Source organism: Macrobrachium rosenbergii, chromosome 17, assembly GCF_040412425.1.
Source record: "Macrobrachium rosenbergii isolate ZJJX-2024 chromosome 17, ASM4041242v1, whole genome shotgun sequence".
In the NCBI taxonomy this organism is placed as follows: Eukaryota; Metazoa; Arthropoda; class Malacostraca; order Decapoda; family Palaemonidae; genus Macrobrachium; species Macrobrachium rosenbergii.
The window spans coordinates 6,551,270-6,574,492 of NC_089757.1; the positions used below are offsets into that span (position 1 = coordinate 6,551,270).

Sequence of the window (23,223 nt, forward strand, 5' to 3'; positions counted from 1 at the left end):
GGATGGTCTATCACATCTTCACAGTTCGGCTCCTCCTTTCCGACTTGGATTCCTTCACCATCATCACGATTATCACCACCATCAGCATCTTCCTTTTGGCACCTCCCACCTCTTTCCCCCCCCCTCCCCCCTTCTCCCTCCTCCTTCAAACACCATATTATCTCGTTTCCCCGTTACTCATTTCACTCCCTCTTTAACTTAACGGCCTTATCTGTTGGCTCATCATTCCCATTTACTTTCCCTCTATGTTTGTTGTTTCTACGAAGCTTCTTCTTCTTCTTCTTCTTCTTCTCTCTTTTTTTTTGAAAGATCTTTCATCTCTGTGGGCTCTTTGACCTGAGGATGATTTAAGGGATAGGCTACTACTACTACTACTACAACTACTACTACTACAGTCGTAGCATTCAGTTGTGGTAGTCCTACTTTAGGGGGATTTATTTTTTGCGAAGCTGAGCTATCTTGCCCATTCATTTATAATGCTTAGAACCAAAAAAAGCATGACGTCTTTTATAGCATTCCTTTACAAAGGATAAAAGCGAATGGCTTACATATATATATATATATATATATATATATATATATATATATATATATATATATTTATACATATATATATATATATGTATGTGTATATATATATATATATATATATATTATTATATATATTTATATATATATATATATGCAATATTTATATATATATATATATATATATATATATATATATATATACATATTTATCTTATATATAAATATGAATGTTTGCATGTTTGTATGTTATTGCACAATATAGAAATTGATAGCGCTTGACCAATCTAGACAAAATTTGGCACGTGGCCATCATTTGAGCTTTAACTTGGATGATAGGGTCCTCTTCAGTTGGTTTCAAAGATCCGTATCCCTTCGTTTTTCCTCCTTCCTTTGTAACTTATGTCTTAAATAAAATTTATCGGGTTTATATTATTACCTCATTTTTAATCGAGACCATCACAATATATTGATGCCTCGTTAATATCGGTATATTATCGTATATAGCAATCAGATGTTTCATGTTTGTATGTTATTGCGCTATAGTTCAATCCGAACAGCCGACCGGTCAGACAAAATTTGGACACTTTGCTATCATTTGACTAACTTGGATTATGTAGGTTTCAAACGGATCCCCTTCCCCTTCCTCCTTCCCTTTGTAACTGAGTGGTAAAACAAATCTCGAACGGGTTTACCATAACCTCATTTCTCCATCGAGACCATACTGGGAGAAAGGGAGCTGGGGATTTTCGGTCAGTAGAGCAGCAACATCAGACTTAGAGGTCTGTGGCGAGGGTTCAATGTCAGGCAGGGTCAGAGAAGGCAAAGGCTTTGCTATCCTAGACACCCCACCACCAAATCAACGGAAGTCCTTCAAAAGAAGGCATCATGCTTACAGACTAAAACCACATAAAAAAGGAAAAAACATCTTAAAAAACATAACAGAGACAAAATATATTATTAACAACCTAACCGCCCAGTTCTCCCACAGTAATACCTGGATAAAAGGGAGCAGGCAGCACAGTAATATCTGGGTAAAGGGATGTCACCAGGGCAGCCGACCTGGAAAAAATGGTCAGTCAACAACAGTAAATCTGGATAAAAGGGACAGAAACCACAGTATAAAAATGGAAAAACAGGGACAGACAGTAGAGTAATACCTTATTAAAATGGTGACAGACAGCACAGTAATAACTGGATAAAAGGGACAGTCATCACAGTAATACCTGGATAAAAGGGACAGTTATCACAGTAATACCTGGATAAAGGGGACAGTCATCACAGTAATACCTGGATAAAAGGGACAGTCACCACCGTAATGCCTGGATAAAAGGGACAGACAGTACAGCAATACCTGGTTAAACAGGACAGACAGCATGGAAATACCTGCTTAAACTGGGCAGACGCATAGTAATACCTGGATAAAAGGGACAGTCACCACAATAATACCTGGTTAAAGCTGACAGACACCAAAATAATACCTGGATAAAAGGTGTAGACAGAACATTAATGCCTGGATAAAAGGGACAGACAGTACAGTAATGCCTGGTTAAACAGGACAGTTACCACAGTAATACCTGGATAAAAGGGAAAGACAGAACAGTAATATCTGGATAAAAGGGACTGTCACCACAGTAATTTCTGGATTAAAAGGACAGTCATCACAATGATACCTGGATAAAAGGAACAGACAGGCAGTAATACCTGGATAACAGGGACAGATCACCCACGACTGTTTGAAGGGTAATGTTCACATGAAAAAAAGTAGAACTGTAAGTCGGAACATCAACATTAAATCCTCCCCTCTCCCTTCTCCCTCCCGTTCTTCCTTCCTCCCCCCCTTCCCTCTTCCCTCCCCTTCCCCATCCCCTTCCCCTCCCCTTCTTTTTCCATCCCCTAAAGGTAGACTGTCATTCAGAGTTTTCCCGGGCAGCGCAGGATTGGTTGTGCAGTATATATATATATATATATATATATATATATATATATGTGTATATATATATATATATATATATATATATATATATATATATATATATATATATATATATATATATAATTATTTAATTTCTGTGTATGTCATCAGACTCACAGTGGGGTTTTAACAGAGCACGTCCCGTCCCGTCCCAGAAGTCAAAACTGTCTCTTTATTTGGAAAGCGAAGATGCCACCAATAAAACCAAGGACACCATACATACATACATACATACATACATACATACAAATGTAAAAACATATGCATATACGGACATGTATGATATATTTTGTCCTAATTGCAAGAATTTTGTGGATTTGTAGTAAGGTTGTGGTTGATGTAAAAGTATTAATATTAGAATTAATGATAATCCCTCATGGTGTGGATGAATTCAATAATATTTAACTTCACAATAATAACAACTCTAGAGCGAACAGGAGGAACGTGTATTTGAACTTGGAAAATAGCAACGAGAAGAATATATAAAAGCATATCTTAACTCTCAAAAAAATAATGAAGTAACTAAGAATATTTAATTTTTACCGTGTTGATAATGAGCGGAGTTAATCAGAAAGTATTAAAATGATTGAAATGAGAAATTTTCGTTTCTACAAATGAAATAACGTTGGAGTGAAACCGAGAAAATGATTTTCATCATTAAATGTCAGTGAATGAAATAGGAAACATTAATATTCACCATGTAAATAGTAATGAAATGAGTCAAGAGAAATGAATTAATCAGTCACGATTCACAATTCTGACTGTGCATACGTCATGCCAGCACCGAAACCAGTGCCAGGCAACACTAAATTTTTTTTGGACCCAAGACACCAGAAGATTGCAGTCAGCGGCAGTTTATTTATCCAACGGAAACGCATTAGCATTTTCTTATCAAGTTCTACACAGCTGAAGGCCATGCATAAAAGAGCTTCTCAGTGTTTGATTATCATATGGGGCCGTTCGGTAAGATTTGTGGCGCTTCTTGTTCTCTCTCTCTCTCTCTCTCTCTCTCTCTCTCTCTCTCTCTCTCTCTCTCTCTCTGCCTGTCTGTCTGATTATCATCTGAGGCCCATTCGGTAGGGAGAGATTCGTCTCACTCTCTCTCTCACCTCTCTCTCTCTCTCTCTCTCTCTGCCTGTCTATCTGATTATCATCTGCGGCCTATTCGGTAGGAGAGAGATCTCTCTCTCTCTCTCTCTCTCTCTCTCTCTCTCTCTCAAATGAGTCGCGCTCTCTGCCTCTTAACTTGTGAAATTGCCTTGCCCGTTGGATTTCAACCGTCACTAATCAGTCAGTTCTCGTATTTAAAAACAAATGAGACAAGTTCCTGAATATCCTTCAGGATGATCGCAGGGTGCAATCATAAGTCGATCTGGCTCCTTGTATCCAATTCCGAAGTCAGATCTCTCTCTCTCTCTCTCTCTTACACAAAGACACACACAATGCATTCGATCTGGTAAGCGTTGGGAGCTATACTTCTAAAGTATTTTTTCCATTTGCGTATTTATTTTCTCGACAGAGCGAAATCAAAACTCTGAAACTGAAAACCGTCGTCAGCCCATAGGAATTTTGTTTTTGCAGAGAACACCACACACATTCTTCATGCTTTTTGCGTGGTAAAAGTTCGCCTTTGTTTATCTAGTTAATTGTTGGTACTTTTTTTGACGTTTCTAATTTTTTTTTTTTTTTTTACTTAGTGCACTCCATCTTTCTATAAGTTCCTGAGTCTTTCATCCTAAAAAAAACTGTATTGATTCTAGTCTTTATTTTTTTTATGACTTGATTATTCTTGTGTTTTTTTTTTTTGCATTTTGAATTTCGTTCCACAACTTTTTTTTTCTTCCTTTATTCCCACGTTTTTTGTTATTTAATTAATTTATATTATATGTTGACCAACTGCTTTTTCGTTCGACATATATATATATATATATATATATATATATATATATATATATATATATATATATATATATATATATATATATATATATATATATATATATATATATATGAATTTTATCACGTCACAGTGATTCATATGCAAGCATTAAGCTACAAACGTCCTTTAATATCCAATTCGCTTTTACCTCGGAAATAATATATTTTCATACATGTTACCCGAAGGGTAACATGTATGAAAATAGTCCTGAGTTCTTGTCTTCCGTGGTTCGAGCCACATGAAAATATATTATTTTCGAGGTAGAGCGAATTGGATATTAAAGGACGTTTGTAGCTTAATGCTTATATATATATATATATATATATATATATATATATATATATATATATATATATATATATATATATATATATATATATATATATATACTATATATATATATATATATATATATATATATATATATATATATAAAATCATTATCCCTTTTTTCAGTTGTTTTATGTTACTTATAGATTCCCTTGTAAGCCTTTCAGGAACTTACGTATCGCCTGTTGATAATAAATAGTGATACGTTTTGGGCTGTACTATCACTTATAAGTGGGTCTTGAATGGCTACTACTGCGCTCGGATGAATTCGCACCTCGCGGCGTGAAATATGGAGGCAGGATGTAGATGTTATTTCGGTTAAGATTGTGCATCAGTGAGCTCCCGGATTCATATAATCTCTCTCTCTCTCTCTCTCTCTCTCTCTCTCTCTCTCTCTCTCTCTCTCTCTCTCTTTTATTACTTGTTTTAATTTTGTACAAGACGAATATACTGCCACGTTATTGGAGGCGCAACTTTCAGGCTTATATGATATCACGGCAGCCTGTGAGGTTAAGTCCAAATTTTAATCTAAAGTGATCGCTACTTTCTACACACAAGCGTTCCGGTAAGGAAAGCACTCAAGTACGGGAAAAGGAGATTGATAACTAAAGAATAAAGTATAAAAGATAAATACTGAAGGAAAACAAATAAGGTTAGTCATAAAGTAAAATAAGTATGATGCACAACAAGTAAATCACGGAGTAAGACTCATATTAGCCTGTGCAGAAAAAAAAAGGAAAATTAGTAAGACCATCCTAGAATTTGGTTCCAACAGGGACAAAACTTATAGAAAACTATGTGTTGTTGAACCTCACAGAAAAAGAGGCAAAACTTACGATGAACTTCATAAAGAATAGTACTATAGGGTAGATGGTATAGTCTTGGAAGTTCTGAGTTCAAAGGATAATCAGAAATGAAAAATTTTGTACAGCACTCAGAGTGAAATGACTGAAGTGACGTTGCCAGTGATGAATACAAGATCATGAATAAGAAATTTAAAGAAAGTGATATCTTGGTCTAGCCTCTATATCACAGCGACTGCTACCCATCAGGTGAGGATTAACTTCTTAGGATATTTTTAATGTGTTTTTTCAGATTATGTGGGAACTTAACACCAGAGCGCAGCAGTGTTTAATGCTGGCCTTTTAATTCATAAAAGTGGTAAAGCCATGACGATTCTGTCAAGATGTCATTCAATATACGATGCTGTACGTTTTTTTAACCTTCTATGATCTGTGGATATTAACAGAAAAAAGATATTTAACATATAAACGAGTAAAAAAAAATGCATAAATTTAACAGAACTTTATGCAATTCAGTAACTCGCACGGTTGGTTCTCTGGCCTCAGTGTGACCCATCGTCATTTCAGTCCAGCTATCAATTAGAGTTTCAATATCCACAACTATCAAAAAAATCGGAAAATCAAAATTTTTCTAGTTGTCATTTAATTTTGGTTCCCCATGAATAAAGCTTACGAAAAACACGAAGTTTTTCAGTCTCCCAAATTATGTCGCAAAATATTAATCTAGCTGAAAGTTTTCGGTACAAAGATTCATGTTATGTTTATGTGTTGCTATTTTACCACTATTTAGAATATCATATTCTTATTTTTGTGCTTGATGTGTGTGCGCATGCGTGGGCGCCGTCGCTCCACGGTCACTCGGGACATGTTCCTCTTCCTGCCCTTTTATTTATGCAATGGGCTCTCTTCCATCTCTCGTTCGTCCTCATCTTCCATTTGTCAATACGCTTATCGCGCCATATATCTTCCCGGTGTTTGCCTGTTTGTTTAATAAGCACAATTAAGTTAAGGTCCTAAGTGCCTTTTCCGACTCTAGCACCACCACTTGGCCAAACATTCGTCCACTTGAGCGCTTCAGAATGTCCCGCTGCCCACATGCTCCTCTCTCATGCCCCGCGGTGCCACGCAGCAGTGCCACAGAGCCTTGAGTAAAAGATGCCCCTTGGCATCGCGATCTTAACCGCATCGCCTTTCAGTCAGGCTATTGGAGGGCTTAATCCACTTGTGGATATTTGTGTAATTCTTAATTCGGTTTGATGTGCGTTATCGCCATCTCTCTCTCTCTCTCTCTCTCTCTCTCTCTCTCTCTCTCTCTCTCTCTCTCTCTCTCTCTCAACGGACATAAAGGTGAAGATGTGTTGGCAGACCCAAAGATATCTTTACAGTACATCAATAGATGATAATAATAGATCTCTCGCTTTCTCTCTCTCTGTCTCTGTTTCTCTGACATCTTTATCTTTGATTTTTAAGAGGTGTTTAGATAAGAGCGCTGTCTCATAGTTTGTGTATTTCATTTTCGTTTGCTTTTTAACGAACACGTGAAATTATTACTTATGTTCATTCATATATTTAAGCTGATGAGGATGTTTTCCCAGTCTACATGCAGACAAGTGCGCGCACGGACGCATACACATTATATATATATATATATATATATATATATATATATATATATATATATATATATATATGTATATGTGTGTGTGTGTGTGTGTATGTATGTATTGTGTGACATATGATGAGTATGTTTATTTTATTGATATTAATATATCAGTATTGGTGGAAGAATTAAGAAATTGTTCTGCTTGCTGTACTGTATAAGTCTACATCTAAATCTTTAGTGGAGCTAACACCAAGCAAGTCTGTGTTTACAAACGGGTATCCAAGTCGGGGTATTTCAATGTTTTATCTGACTTTTAACCGCCACCTAATTGAGAATTATTATTATTATTATTATTATTATTATTATTATTATTATTATTATTATTATTATTAAAAAAAACTCACAAACATTATAAACAGTAAAGAGAAAACTAATAAACACGTTTACGTAAGAAGCAGCGCTGTTTATTGAGTTTACCTTCCAAGTGCTTAGCAGCTGAGTGATTTGGGAATCTTGTGGAATTAATCTTTAACATTTAATCTTTGGATAATTTCAGTTGCTGTTTCTTCGTATTGGGAAGTATCTTCTGGTTCTAAGTTTTCTTATTTTGCATATTATCGTGTGAAATTATACTGTATTATACAGTTTTGTTATATCCGATCATTGTACTTTTTTGTGTCGTGTATATATATAAATATAATATATAATATATATGTATATACAATCTATATATATATATATGTATATAATATACATATAAAATATATATATATAAATATATATATATATATATATATATATATTACAATATACAACTATCTATCTATCTATCTATCTATCTGTCTATATTTATAAATATATATATACACACACACACACACACACACACATACATATATATATATATATATATATATATATATATATATATATATATATATATATATATATATATATAATGTGTGTGGGGATGCATACATTCTTATTTTCCGATTTTTGTGGGGACATCATATTTGGTCATTACTGAGACAGGGACAGTTAGAAATTTTAACATGTGTATCAAGTAACAGTGAGCAAATATGACGACAGAAGCAAAGAAATGATTTGGGAGAAATTCAAGGAAGGAGTTTTGGAGAATATGATGTGGACATTTTTGCACCGGTCCCAACAGAAACATCAACCTTTAATCCGCCTGACCTTGAGGGAAACGACTTGGTTTCGTTTCCTGAGAATTCTGTTGTGGCCCCTTTGACCTGATCACTGAATGAAACTTGTGAGTGAGAAGGACAAGTAAGTATCTAACAGCGTCATTCCAAAAGGTTTTTGATGGTGATCGCAAGGGTATTTTGGGTAGCCATTCATTAAAAAATAAGTAAAAAAATGCGCTTCGGCGCAATCGAGTTTTCTGTATAGCCGCTACAGCGTATAATCAAGGCCACCGAAAATAGGTCTGTCTTTCTTTTGGTGGTCTCGGTATAACGCTGTATGAGCCGCGACCCGTGAAACTTTAACCTCGGCCAGGTGATGGCCTATCCTATATCATTGCCAGAAGCATGATTATGGCTAAATTTAGCCTTAAATCAAATAAAAACTAATGAGACTAGAGGGCTGCAATTTGGTATGTTTGATGATTGGAAGGTGGATGATCAACATACCAATTTTTAGCCCGGTAGCTTCAGTAGTTTTTAAGATTTGAAGGCGGACAGAAAAAGTGCGGACGGACAGACAAAGCCGGCACAATAGTTTTCTTTTACAGAAAACTAAAAAGTGTGCAGTTGAGAACACACACACACACACACACATATGTACTTATATGTTGTGTGTGTATGTATGTATATATATTTGTATGTATGTATATATATATTATATATATATATAAATATATATGTATATATATATATATATATATATATATATATATATATATATATATATATATATATATATATATATATATATATATATATATATATATATATATATATATATATATATATATATATATATACATTTATACACACACACTCTCAACATAAAAAACATATATATATAAACTCATTTATTGCTCTCAACAAAAAAAAAAACATGGTTCTCACCCTTCTGATAATATAGCTACACTACCTGTAATACCGACTGGCAAAAGAGCAGCCGTGCATCCTGGCAAGGACAGCGTTTTTTTTCTTTTTATTTTAAAGTGGGGTTGTACTGCACCGCAGCGCAACAAAAATGGCTTCACTGTCCACGCGACAACAAGCAGCGCCTTGTGCCCGGTCATTGGGCATCTTCTGAGGTTAGCGGATGCAGTAGACTTATCCCTCCCGTCCAGCCTCCGATCCCTTCATTTCATCTCGTTCTCCCCTTCCCTCTTTGCCACTGCATGCGATTTGATGCGAAGAATCAGCCCACGAAGGAGATATCATCAGAGCATCATCAGAGGCTGGTTGTGAGGGGAAGGGGCGGCGGGGGGCGGGGACGGAGTTGGCAGCGGTCGTTACGCATAAAAGAGGAATTCGGTGACACTAAAGGGTCTTTTTGTTCTCTTGCTTCGCAGCCTCGAACGAAAAGGAAGGCTGAGATTTTATAGGTTTTGGGTCATTATTTTGATCTTCGCGTAGTGTTTTGATAATTGATTTTGTCTCTTTGATAATTATATTTGTGGGGTTGATGACGTATATAATAGCTTGATAATGTAGTAACATTTTTTTAAACCTTTAAAACGGAAGGATGCACAATAGGCGTGTTGATAACGAGAAAACAGAGGCAATGTGCAGTAGCCGTGCAGCGTTTATGAGGAATAAGAGAAAGAGAGAGAGAGAAGAGAAGAGGGAGTCACTGTTAAGGATGAGATGCTGAAAATGCGTTGCTCTTGATATGTTAAATATACATTCCTGACACACACACACACACACACATACATAAGATTATATGAATACTTATGTATGTATATTTTGCTAATTTGGCTTTTGAATTGTGTACAAGTCTCTGATGTACATTTTTTACATTCCTATGAATGCAGTCCAAGTAAATCCGGAAAAGGAGTATATATACATATATATATATATATAATTATATATATATATATATATATATATATATATATATATATATATATATATATATATATATATATATATAAATATAATATATATAGATATATAGGAGAGAGAGAGAGAGAGAGAGACCGTACGCAGTCGAGCTTGTTGTAGAAATGTGCGCTCCATAAGGAGCACTCGCAATAACTCTATCCACAGTGTACCGACTTCATTACTATGCAGAGCATGACCGTGGCGTAGTGAATGTTACTCGCCATGCGCCCATGTGTCTGCTCGAGATTTGAGAACTCTTGTTCAATTGCTATTTGCTATTTGGGTGCGTGATTATTCGCCAGGATTTTTTTGTTTGTTTGCGCTCTGGAATAATTTTGAAGTCGTTATTATTATTATTATTATTATTATTATTATTATTATTATTATTTATTATTATTATTATTATAACATGAAAGCTTAATAAAATAATAATAATAATAATAATAAATATTATTATTATTATTTATTATTATTATTATTATCCTAAAACGAAAGAGATTTCGCGTCATTTAGAATAGTTTTCTTTTTAATATTATTCTGTGTTATTAATTGTTTTTGTCACAGGTTGATAATAAATGAGTCATTATCCCGATAAAAGATTGGAAACATTATTATTATTACTATTATTATTATTATTATCATCATCATCATCATCATCAAAGAGCGTCCTAATGACCAACATCCCAAGAACGAGTGTGAACGCCACTTGTAGTGTCTGTGACCACGGTGGATGTGACGCCAATTTGTAACCTGTAATCGACGAATCAATCTCTAATCGTGCCTAATCTTGTTGGCAGGTGCCGTTGTGGAAATTAGCAGGGGACGAGAGGACCAGTCAGTTGGAGTCACTCAGCTCAGTCTGCCCTTCGGATCTGGTAAGCTGTTTCGCATCGTGTCTCTGTACGGGGCGTTTGGGATTTGTCTTTACGCTCGCTCAGCTTTTTGGTTGTCGTTCTTATTGTTCTGTTTTTTTTTCTTTCCATTTTTCTTCTCTGTTTCTATGTTTACTTTCTTTATTATTATTATTATTATTATTATTATTATTATTATTATTATTATTATTATTATTATTATTATTATTCGGAAGATGAAACTTATTCACACGGAACAACCCCACAGGGGCCATTGATTCGAAATTCAAGCTTCCAGAGAATATGGTGCTCGTTAGGAAGAAGTAAGAGAAAGTAAAGGGAATTGCAGAAAGAAGAGATCCCACTTATTAAAAAAATGAATAAATTAATTAATAAATCAGCAAGTAGATAAAAATGTATTAAAATGCAAGAAGAAGAGTAATGGGGCAGTAATGCACTGCATCTCCGCTTGAACTTCCGAAGGTCCAATTGCACATCCTTAGTTTCATCAATATATCACTGTACTTCGCTTTTCCTCGGTTCAGTCTTTTTTTGAATGTTGCTGTAAGTCAGTATTTTTTTTTTTTTTTGTGCTTCCTTTCAATTTTTACGGTTTTAGTCTATTTTCGTCATCTTTTGTTTATATAATTTTCAGGTGTTTGTGTATGGCCATTAGAACCTTTTATTAGGAATTTATTATACTGTACCTATTTTCTTCTGCTTTTATTTGTCTTAATTCATGTTCTCCGTCGTCAGTTATTCCTCATTTCTTCTTGGACTGTTATATTGTTCTGTTTAAATGTGTACACATGAGTTGGTTATAATATTAGTTGATTGTTATTATTATTAATTATTATTATTATTATTATTATTATTATTATTATTACTAATGAGTGATCTAAAAACTTCCAGGGGTGGCTTATTTAATCTTTTTGTAAAGTAAGCACTTAGGTCTCATAAGAGAAAAGGAATTTTCACTATAATTTTACGATTAATGTATTATATTAATGCCATTCACATACATGTATGTATCACATATGCCTAAAGTTTTCGATATTTTTACCAGTAACATTGAATACCTGTCAATCATGAAAAAAATTTATATAAACGTTTATATATATATTTTTTCTTCATATATGTACCCATTATATTTATGTATGTATATATATATATATATATATATATATATATATATATATATATATATATTATATACATATTATATATATGTATATATAAATATATAATATTTGAGGTAGTGTGTTATAAGGTAAGTACTGAATACAAAAGGAAGGTAATTTATAGTACAGTAATTTCATTCCTTAGAAAGTGTACATTTCTTTACTAAGTCCCTTTGAAATGAAAGAAATCAAGGGTAAGACGACAACCCCCACCAGATAGACTATGTACTTCTTACCTCCAGAAAGATTGATATAGACAACCTGTTAGGCGGCTTCTTTTGAAGTCCGAGAGCAATGTGTCTACCTTCATTTAGTTCTGTTGTGGCCTTAGGTGCCAGGCAGAGTGCCAGGGGCTGTTCGTACTCGATAAAGGGGGGCTGGGGTTGTCAAACGTACAATATCTGTCTCGGTTAAGTTGTCTTATCTGCCCATTTAGCACAGAGCGACTAGCGAAGAGGGTGCGTATAGCGCCGCCGTTCTTGGAGGAAGTTCAGCTTGCGGTCTTTAACCCGGTCCGTGGAGGCTGCTCTTTGTGTTGATGAAAGAAAGTCATTTTTCACCCAGTAGGGAGGCTAGCGCCGTCAGTGCACCCGGCATGGTGCACTGTAGCCATTACTAAAGGTGGTTTGCAGCGTCCCTTCAGTCCTTAGCTGCACCCACTTCCTTTCTTCCGCCTTGCTGTCCATCCACTCCAACTCCCCCTTTTCTCTGTCTGTAGCTCTGAATGGCTGAAAGTTCCTCAGTGCTTAATAATTCTCATATAACAAATTAAATAATTTGTCAGTTCTAGGTAAGAAGGAATAATTTGATAAGTCGGAAGATTTTCGTAATGGGGATTTATTTTTCTTAGTTATGTTGTCATAATTAATAATAATTTTATTATCTGGCTCATTATCAGTATTATTTTCTTATCATTGTATATTATTAGTGGTGGCGTTGTTGTCTTTTGGAGCGATAGATCTTCAAACACTTGTCATTGATTGAACCTCCACCATTACGTCATCACCACCACCACCGCCGTCGCCTCCGACATGAAAGAAAAATACAGTGTGGAGGGAAGCATAAAAAGTACCTCATCCACGTTTAAGTATTTTTGATGGGATCTCCCGCAACTTCAAAGAGACTTTTTAATTTGAACCTTTTGTGGACTTTTAATGGACTAATTATCGGTAATGACTCATTAGAGAGGAAGGGTTAAGCTGATTGGGAGTGGAAAGTACCCACCAGGAAAGAGTTTAGGAGAGAATCTCGCTCTTTCTCTCGCCGGCGTCAATGGGTCTCTTATTTTGAAGCCAGTTTGATATAAACCGATCAGTTCCCTACGCTTACACACAGACACACACACACACACACACACATACGCAGCCACACACACACACCCATACACAAAGACGTGCATTGTCTGCGAGAAGAAATGGAAGAGAGTGGTTTAGTTTCGCTGGTCGGATGTTATTCTGGTAAGACAAAGTTATTCGCTCCACCACCACTACTACTACTACTACTACTACTACTACTACTACTACTACTACTACTACTACTACTACTCCTGCTGTTATTATTATTTTTGCTGTAGCTACTGCTGTGTTTAGTTTCAGTCTTTCGCTGTAAATTATATGTAATTCAGTTATTTTTGTTAGGCCCTGTAGTAGTTACATATATATATATATATATATATATATAATATATATATAGATACAGATATATTGTATATTATATAGAATATATAATTTACACGTCAGTATACAGATATATTGTATATTAAGAAATAATTCATTTTTACACGTCTAATTCTGGACAGGAGTTGGGAGAAAAGATTGATTGGCTTACCATCTAATGTGGCATATATATATATAAAAAATTGTGTGTGCTCATACTTATATAAATGTATATATATATATATATATATATATATATATATATATATATATATATATATATATATATATATATATTATATACATCTATTACATCTCTTATATATATATAAATTTGTTTATATATTATACTGTATATATATATGTGTGTGTGTGTTTATGTACACAAAAGAAGATTTTATGGATGGTTTTCATGACAACAACTTATTGTCAGCCATAGAATCACCTCCCAAAATGACCAGATGAAGAAATGCTGAGAGAGAGAGAGAGAGAGAGAGAGAGAGAGAGAGAGAGAGAGAGAGAGAGAGAGGACTAGTTAATGTGGTAAGAGAGGTAGGTAAGACGACGAGTTAATACGACTTGAGTGTACAGGTAAACTGGAGTTTGAAGCCTCCCAGTAAGTGGAGTGTAGGTAGAGATGCCTCCAGTGATCGGGTGCTCATAGGAACTGGATGTTGTGGTCTATTTTATCTTCCTGTTGTGGGAGAGGCGTCAAGATTTTTAGGTCCTTCGGGTTTTTGGGGCAGTATGGGAGTGGGAGGTGTAGTGTTGGACCCAAAGTCATTTTTCCTGTGGTGGTCTGTTGATTTTGTGTATTGTATCCTGAGCTGGGGGAAGAGAGGACATAGTGAACGTCTCCTTATAGAACTGTTTACAAATACGCTCTCTCTCTCTCTCTCTCTCTCTCTCTCTCTCTCTCTCTCTCTCTCTCTCTCTCTCTCTCATCTCAGAAAATATTCTCTAACCATTCAGAAAATATTCTCTAGTGTCTATATGAGTATATATATGTATATTTATATATATATATATATATATATATATATATATATATATATATATATATATATATATATATATATATTCATATATATATATATATATGTATATATATACGCACATATATATGTTGTATATATATATATATATATATATATATATATATATATATATATATATATATATATATATATATATATATATAATCTACTTTCTTCATCATTGTTTCATCTACTTTGGTCTATTTTCATATAAGGTTTCATTTCTTTCGAGTCTTGAACCATTCCCGTCTTTTCCTATTCTTTTTGCTCTGTTATGATTATTTTGATTAAAGATTATTATTCCAGTCTTGACAAAATTATGGAATGATCTCAATTATCATGTAGTAGAATCGGTGAAAACCGTAAGTTACAAATATTTACAAATACATTTTTGTTTTTGTTGACCTGGCTATCATTTCTTAGTGTTATTATTTTTCCTATTTATTTTTTCTCATATGATTTATTCTTTACTACTATAATGGTTTTTTCGTACAGGGCTGTTTTCTCTGTTGGAGTTGCATCCTAATAATAATAATAATAATAATAATAATAATAATAATAATAATAATAATAATGATAAATGTGTGTGCATACGAAACCTTGAAAGGAAGTATATATAAGAACTGCGATGAGTGGTTTCACCCGTTGGGCTGCAGATTACATAGTCAAAACACCCCCGTCTGTACTGGCGACATCACAGTACACATGTTTGTATACACACCCTGGTACTTATTTTAGCTGAGGATTGATCATTTACGTTTGTTTCTTTTCTCTCCTCAAACCTTTGCTCCATCTGCGACACACAAATTTGACGAACATCCAGGCACTTTATTTAATCTTTAGGTCAACAGATACCCGGGCCTTTAAGGATAATTCGCTTATGTCGTTCCCTGTTCGTGCTTGTATCGAACATTGGTTCCTTCGATGTGAGCTGAGAGCGCTACTTCTACGCTCTGAGAGAGAGAGAGAGAGAGAGAGAGAGAGAGAGAGAGAGAGAGAGAGACGGGAACGGGGAGAAGGAGACGCTAGACTAATCGTGTCTTACACACGTACCATAGCTCGTAGATGCATTAGCAGAAAATGTTTCTGAGAGCAGGGCGTATTTATACTTCAGGCAAATTTGAACGAAAATATTAAAGTCCAGTTGGAAAACGTGTCTTACAGCTGTGAGTTTGGAAAAGAGGATCTAAAAATGATTTTGAAAACGTTGCTTTATCAGCGAGTACGACAAACCCTCAACCTAAATTCTGTCCAAATATAATCAGTTTAAGGACACTTCAGCGCTTATAAAGCGGTAAGAGGATGAATTTATCAAAAGCAGCCTTAGACTGTAAGCAGTGTTTAGCCCCATTAGGTATTGACCATGACCATTCCTTACCAAATTTTCCATAATGGAGGTTAATGCTCAACCCGGCCATCATGACTCGCTCTGCACCGCCACCAAAGATAAGTAGAAAATCAACGCTTGCATTATACAATGTGTTCATCATGAGCCATTATAAGTAATTAAAGAAAAAAGCACGGGATAAAGACCGCTCTTCATCCTCTCAGATGGGAGCTGAACATCCGAAACCAGCCAAGGGTATCCTTCCATGACCCCTCTTCCCTTCCCCTACATCTGCCCCCCCTCCCTCTCCCCATGACCCACTCTCCCTCGCCCTGCAATTTCCTAAATATAGGGATTATTTCTTCAAGACGGTCCTGAGGTCTTGGGCGATCGAAGGTTTCAATTGCCGGATTAAAACTGGTGATGTTCTCTTCAAGGTTTCCTTCAGCGGTAATTAAGGACGCACAGATCATCCCTTATTCCGATGTTGCTCGCCACTGATGCGGTTGAGGCGGTTTTCAGGCTGAAACTAATGAAATATACCGCAGACCAAGCTAAATACAATCATCAGAAACGATATTGGCGGGCTCAGATAAAGATAAAAGAGAGAGAGAGAGAGAGAGAGAGAGAGAGAGAGAGAGAGAGAGAGAGAGAGAGACTGGAAACTAATGAAATATACCGCAGACCAAGCTAAATACAATCATCAGAAACGATATTGGCGGGCGAAACTAATGAAATATACCGCAGACCAAGCTAAATACAATCATCAGAAACGATATTGGCGGGCTCAGATAAAGATAAAATTGTGTGTGTGTTTGTGAGAGAGAGAGAGAGAGAGAGAGAGAGAGAGAGAGAGAGAGAGAGAGAGAGAGAGAGAGATGAAATATACTGCAGAGATAAAGATAAAAGAGAGAGAGAGAGAGAGAGAGAGAGAGAGAGAGAGAGAGAGAGAGAGCAGTGGAAACTAATGAAATATACCGCAGACCAAGCTAAAACAATCATCAGAAACGATATTATACCAGATAAAGATAAAATTTGTGTGTGTGTGAGAGAGAGAGAGAGAGAGAGAGAGAGAGAGAGAGAGGAGAGAGAGCAGCGGAAAAATGAAACAATCATCATCAAAACGATATTGGCGGGCTCAGATAAAGATAAAATTGAGAGAGAGAGAGAGAGAGAGAGAGAGAGAGAGAGAGAGAGAGAGAGAGAGAGAGCAGCGGAAACTAATGAAATATACCGCAGACCAAGCTAAATACAATCATCAGAAACGATATTGGCGGGCTCAGATAAAGATAAAATTGAGAGAGAGAGAGAGAGAGAGAGAGAGAGAGAGAGAGAGAGAGAGAGAGAGAGAGAGAGAACTGGAAACTAATGAAATATACCGCAGACCAAGCTAAATACGATCAAAAACGATATTGGCGGGCTCAGATAAAGATAAAATTGTTGTGTGTGTGAGAGAGAGAGAGAGAGAGAGAGAGAGAGAGAGAGAGCAGCGGAAACTAATGAAACATACTGCAGACCAAGCTAAATACAATCATCAAAAATATTGGCGGGCTCAGATGAGAGAGAGAGAGAGAGAGAGAGAGAGAGAGAGAGAGAGAGAGAGAGAGAGAGAGAGAGAGAGAGAGAGAGAGAGAGAGAGAGAGAGAGCAGCGGAAACTAATGAAACATACCGCAGACCAAGCTAAATACAATCATCAAAAACGATATGCTCAGATAAAGATTTAGAGTTTCATATTAGAAAATTTCTCCTTATTAAATTCGTATGGAAGTGAATGATTGCATTTATTACTTAACCTTGAATTTTTACCTTTTAAGTTCTTTGTCTATCCCTATAATTATTAGGTACGGACAGCTGATGGTTAAGTTCCGTCAGTACAAACTTAATGACACAGAACCATGGATTATAGTAATGACAAAGTTGTAGTTTGGATATAGTGTTTCATTGCGAGAGCAAAGAGCAAGAGGCTAGCTGTGAAACGTTTTCGACTTTCAGCAAACATTTTAAAAATTTCAAACAGATGCATGCATTTTTTTTTTTTTTGTGAAAGTTCAGCCCTGCTGGGAAAAGAGATATGAAGGTCACTATTTGATTGGTGTAAATTGCATTCCAAGTTGGATTCACATTTATTGAGAAATAATTAATATTTTCCATGGGAGTTGCTGTGCATTTGATGATAAGTTGGCGAACATTTTTTTATGAAAGGAAGGAAAAGTAAAACGGCGTCAAGAAAACAGTTTGGGATTTTACTGTGAAAAGTAAATGAAAAGAAACGATAAGAATAAGAATCTTGTCCGTATGACGTATTTGATAGGCAGGCTGTGCACTCAACATTTGAAAGGTATAAGAAATAAAATAGCAAAAGAAAAGTTATTCATGAAAAGAAACCTTTCCTTGTATGTCGCAGAATTCTCTCAAGAAATGATAAATGAAAGAGCACAAGACCGAAAGACCCTCAGACAGAAGAGGTTTTACTTGAATGCGAAAGAGCATTACAAGTTCTTATTGGAAAATTTCGTTCGTGTAATCGTATCTTCCTCTTTTCTTTTCAGAAAGAATTTTGGGGATGTTTCAACAACACTCTGGCAGGTATGTGGATAATTGCTTCTGTCGGATACTTAACTTAAGTTTCATATTGAACAAGGAGAGAGAGAGAGAGAGAGAGAGAGAGAGAGAGAGAGAGAGAGAGAGAGAGAGAGAGAGAGAGAGAGTTGTAAAGGGAATGGTAAATTTCCAAGAATATACATGTTTGTGAACGGGTCAAGTTGGTATGTGCGCCCGAATCGAGGCCTGTCTCTGCAAGAATTAATACGTGCCAATAAATTTCGATAAATCTTTAGTATCATATGTATATATATATATATATATATATATATATATATATATATATATATATATATATATATATATATAAAGGCTTAGGCAGTTGCAGTAAAAATTATTCGTACTGTCTTCTGAAGCTGTGATTTTTACATAATCTGATTTGTCTTCTGAGGTAGCATTAAATGTCATTGCCACTGTATTTTATGAAGCAATGGTAATGAAGACAAAAACTGAATGCTTTCATTTAGATGTGTAGGTTACAATTTGCAGTTTTGAGGAGAAAAAAAGGTTCCAGTGCGTTTTAGATAGCCGAGGTTTCTTTGAGCATGCAACCACTTGAATTATCTTTGCATAGATAGTAAAGTTGTTATGGAACACCAAAAACAAAAATAATTAGTGCTTTGTTGCTTAGTATTTTTATTTATGTAGAAGGCTTGTATTAAGGAATGTTTTGTTAAAGATAATGACCGTTTTGATTAATCGTATTTGCCTGCAATAATACTTTTGAGACGAAAATGCTGTAAGTATACCTTAGTTTAACCAGACCACTGAGCTGACTAACAGCTCTCCTAGGGCTGGCCCGAAGGATTAGAATTATTTTACGTGGCTAAGAACCAATTGGTTACCTAGCAACGGGACCTACAGCTTATTGTGGAATCCGAACCACACTATAACGACAAATGAATTTCTGTCACCAGAAATAAATTTCTCTAATTCTTCATTGGCCGGTCGGAGAATCGAACGTGGCCCCAGCAGAGTGCTAGCCGAGAACGATACCAACCCGTCCAATGAGGAACTTGAAAATGCATTAAAATTGGGAAAGGTTGATATCAGTGCAACGGCTGTTATTCTCCTCTGAGATTATTATTAAAAGATTAAAGTTACCTAAGCTGTTTTAGTTATAGGAACCCTGTTCGCTGAAGTCGTTTCCCGTCCTATTTGCAGAAGTTTCCGAAGGTGTAGGATGGTGGGGGCGCCCCTGCTGCAGGCTGGCCCTGTCCCCCAAGTGCCAGGTGACCTGTCTGCAGGCGCATGACGCCCCACAGCTCACTCCTTCCTGCAGGGCGTCCCACGAGATTGATTTCTTCGAGTGTGTCCAGCGCATGCAGGTAATTTTCCTCTTTCTTTTTCCAGATGTTGGAATTGATTAAAATTCTCTCTCTCTCTCTCTCTCTCTCTCTCTCGAAATACCGTAGACCGTGATAGCTCCTCTTGTATTGTAAAATTTGCTCTCTCTCTCTCTCTTTCTCTCTCTTTAGAAATAACGTAGACCACGGTAGCGCCTCTTTCGCTTCGTAAAATATTAGACTCTCTCTCTCTCTCTCTCTCTCTCTCTCTCTCGTTCTTGAACCGGCACGATAGAGTGCTGGATTGTATTGAAAGTCCACCATTAGAACGATGATTACTGTTATTTTTGTCGTTATTTGTTTTCATTCATCTCCAGGAAGGCGCTGGCTGTTGCGCGCGCACGCAATCCTATCGGTGCCGGGCATCCTGCGAGGCCGTCTTCTCTGCCCGCACTCCGTCCCGTCGCTTGCGGCACCGTCTCACCAAGGATTGCCGGGCGCACGCCCATGTCACCCGCTGCGCCCACTCGCTCATCCGCACCACCCCCGCCCACAGGCCAGAGAGAAGTAAGTTAGTCCGTTTTAGGTAAGATATATAGCTTAACCACACCCGAAAGATTCGTTCTTATGAAATAAAGTTCAGTATATCTTACCCCAAGTTACAGCCTCGTGAACACTTAAAAGTTGGAGTCTCAAAGTGCTGAAGATTCGGGCAAAATGCCTTAAAGGGATTTGTGCCAATTATTGTTGTTCGTTGTTGATTTCGTATCCATAATTGTATATCGGCACTTTAGCCTTTCCTGATGCCAACGGATAATTTGGTGTCTTGAAAGCTACCGAAATGGGGAAAATTGGGTCGTTAAATACGGAGAGATGTTTCAAATATTAAATAAATAGAATATTTTTGGGGATTTTAAGTATTTGTATTCTTTTTTTTCTCTACAGATATGCATCGTCCAGTAGGATCCTTCCAAATCTCTCTTTATATTCATATCTCCTTTTTCTTCTGCCCAGACCTACATTGCTGTGCAGCATCTGACCTTGCTACCTGCAGGGCCGCTTGTCGAATTGTGTTGACGTCCGAGGCACCGCAGCAGGATATTTTAGACCAACTCGAGGACGCTTGTGGGGCAGTCGACCTCACGGTAGGTTTCTGTCTTTGTTTTCTAATGCAGAGCCTGGCAGAAGGGGTGACATTTTCTGATTATCAGAATTGCCCTCGTTTTACATACATTTTTCTTTTTTCAATATTGTTAATCCCTATTCAACAATTGGGTTCCCGCCTGCTCTTGTTTTTCGTGTGGAAAAGTCATTTACGTAACGTGCGTTACTTTTGCCACAAAAGAAAGTTAGATTTCGAAACGGCTTAGAGGATACTTTCATTCTTTGCACACGTAAGTAAATAGCGCTTTGCTCTTTATTTCCAGATCGGTGTCTGGAAGTGTTTGTTTCGTCATAGTGAAGGCGTCGCACCAGAAGTGAGACAAGTAAGTCCTCTTCTTTCAGTTTCACGTGTTTGTTGCCCTGCCTTTTGGTTTCGTTTGGAAAGATAACAGAAGCAAGGATTAGTACTGGTTTTGAAAGACAGGGTCACTTGCATCTTTAGACGGGGATCACGATTCAGTGAACTTCTAGACTATGAGCGTTTAAAGAATGGTTGAGCAAAACTCTAAGTTATGATTTTCAGTTATTTTTGCTTTTGTATGTGTAAGATTTTGATCAAAATTGCAGTTTTCACGATACAAACTAAGCGTAAGTTTTATGGTCAAGTTTAACTAGTTTTCCTTAATTTTAAAGGTATCGAAGCTTGGTCGCCTGGGTCTAGATGCTGCTAAACTGGGCTGCTGCAGCCGGGCTGTGTCAGCAGAGTGCCGCGGCCTGTGCAGCCGAGCCTTTTCTAAAGAGTGGGGCCGGGCTTGGGACGCCTTGCAAACCTCATGCCTGACCCGCCCGCAGGAGGCGTCCCTCTTCGCCTGCCTCTGGGAGGCAGACGCCCCTTGCCAACAGGGATGCTCTGGGCTCTCCTTCTGCACCAACTTCAACCACAGGCCTAATGATCTCTTCCGCTCCTGCAACGCAAGGGCAGACGCCGCGGCCGAGGAGGACCTGAAGTTGTGGCAGGAAAGTCGCACGCTTACGCTTCCAGGACTGGCTGCCTCCGTGCCCCTCAGGAGCGTCACCGAGTGCCAGCTGGAACTCTGGAAGGCCGTTGCCTGCTCGCTGCACCTGCGACCTTGTCACCCGACCTCCCTCACCAACGCCATATGTTGGCACGACTGTGTCAAACTTTTATCCAGGTATTTATCTGTATTCTTCACGTATCGAATATTAAGTATGAGGGTATATTAAGAGATCATATACGAATGTTTGTTAGAGTTTAATGACCACTGATACATATATATATATATACATATATTTATATATAATATATATATATATATATATATATATATATATATATATATATATATATATATATATATATATATATATATATATATGTAACAATGTTGAAGTTGAAATAGAATATAGAAGTTATTAAGATTATTGCACACAGGCAAGCACGTTACACGTTTTAAAGCCTCGGCCATTTAGAGTCTTCGGTCGCAATCTTTCCTCAGCATGCTGTGTTAGATTGAATTAGGATAGGCTGGTTTATCGCAAAAAAAAAAAAGCTGTTTTCAATACAACTTTATAAATTAATTATAAATCAAAGCATCAAAGCCGATTAGAAAACCAATTTTACCGCCAAAATCGGAAATGGTTTGATGAGCAGTTTTTTCTCATTGCGTTTGTTATTTGTATTAATAAATATTCAAGCTATCTTTCATTTGTCTTTAGTAAAGTGATGCTCATTTCCTCCCACGAGCCTTGGGGACCTGGAACCTTCGACCAAATCTTTTATTTTTTTCATCAAATAAGTCTTAGTTTTGGTTATACATAATGCATAAATTTCAGCAATATTTCATTGTTTATTTTATTGTTTGATGAACTTTAGCAGTTGATTAGACCAGGGGACA

At 36.5% G+C, this 23,223-nt stretch overlaps 1 protein-coding gene across 2 annotated transcripts in view; it reads left to right on the forward strand.

Moving 5' to 3' along the window:
* Reck (Reversion-inducing-cysteine-rich protein with kazal motifs) overlaps positions 1-23,223 on the forward strand; it is a 135,429-nt gene that overhangs the window by 71,954 nt on the left and 40,252 nt on the right. For both annotated transcript variants that reach the window (XM_067119483.1, XM_067119484.1), the window contains exons 3-9: positions 11,062-11,139; positions 18,866-18,902; positions 20,082-20,245; positions 20,581-20,770; positions 21,218-21,348; positions 21,631-21,690; positions 22,001-22,500. In XM_067119483.1, coding sequence (XP_066975584.1) covers positions 11,062-11,139; positions 18,866-18,902; positions 20,082-20,245; positions 20,581-20,770; positions 21,218-21,348; positions 21,631-21,690; positions 22,001-22,500 — 1,160 coding nt within the window. The remainder of the gene's footprint in view (positions 1-11,061; positions 11,140-18,865; positions 18,903-20,081; positions 20,246-20,580; positions 20,771-21,217; positions 21,349-21,630; positions 21,691-22,000; positions 22,501-23,223) is intronic.